Source organism: Chaetura pelagica, unplaced genomic scaffold, assembly GCF_000747805.2.
Source record: "Chaetura pelagica isolate M959 unplaced genomic scaffold, ChaPel_1.0 scaffold405, whole genome shotgun sequence".
Taxonomy (NCBI): domain Eukaryota; kingdom Metazoa; phylum Chordata; class Aves; order Apodiformes; family Apodidae; genus Chaetura; species Chaetura pelagica.
In genome coordinates, this window is record NW_009953489.1 from 2,848,115 (window position 1) to 2,849,019 (window position 905).

The window sequence follows — 905 nt, forward strand, 5'->3', positions numbered from 1 at the left end:
CCCGAGGGGGTGGCCCGGGAAACGACCCGAAAAAAAAGTAATATTCGTTCAAATTCGTTGGCGCGGCGCCGTGTGAGGCTTCTCCCCCCGCCGCGGGGAGTAGGGACCCCCCTGGCCGTGCACACCGGAGGAAGTGCCCGGGAACACCGGGGAAAGCAAAAAGGGAAGCGACGGGAATGGAATGAACTCCCGGACTGAGCCTCTGGCAAAGCTGAACGCGATTATTCCAGGTTCTTTTTCCTTTTCCTGCACTTCCAAAATTCTCCTGCAAATAACGGCGGGATAGCCCGGGCGGGGTGGGGAAAGAAACTGCCAAAATTCATGAGAATTTAACTGAAAATTGTAGTGTCACCCTGCAGCTACCGACAGAGGTGGTGTAGGAAGAGAAGACACACAAATACGGGTATAGAGAGAGATCTAAAAATAAACAGATGCAGTAGAGACAGTAAATACAGAACGAAATTGTGCAGCTATATAGAGATAAATATAGAGAGATGGGTATATAAGTATAGATATATCGAGGTAGGTAAAAATGTGGATAGAGAGGTACATAAATACAGATATATGGATATAGGTACAGACGGAAAGATACAGACACATGGCTGTGTCGAAACAGATAGATGCAGACATAAGAGGATATGTAAAGTATATAAACAGAGACGTGGAGCTGTGGGTAGGGGTAGAGGTGGTGATGATATCGTTAAGGTGTAATAGTCTCCTCAATAATTCACTGCGTCCAAAAAAAATAACCCAAAACCCGGCAGCACCAAAGGCGGGGGCTCCGCTCGGGCTCCGGAGCGGCCGGTAACGCCGCACAGCCCCGAAAGGTCCCGGCGCAGCCCGGCCCGGCCCGCGGATCTTACGCTGCATGGCGACTCCGCGGGCCGCGGCGGCTCCGCTCCCTC

General features: G+C 51.5%; 1 protein-coding gene across 1 annotated transcript in view; it reads right to left on the reverse strand.

Moving 5' to 3' along the window:
• LHX3 (LIM homeobox 3) overlaps positions 1-870 on the reverse strand; it is a 4,315-nt gene extending 3,445 nt beyond the window's left edge. The window contains exon 1 of the mRNA XM_009998949.1: positions 751-870. Within this exon, the coding sequence (XP_009997251.1) occupies positions 751-870 (120 nt within the window). The remainder of the gene's footprint in view (positions 1-750) is intronic.
• Positions 871-905: the final 35 nt, after the last annotated feature.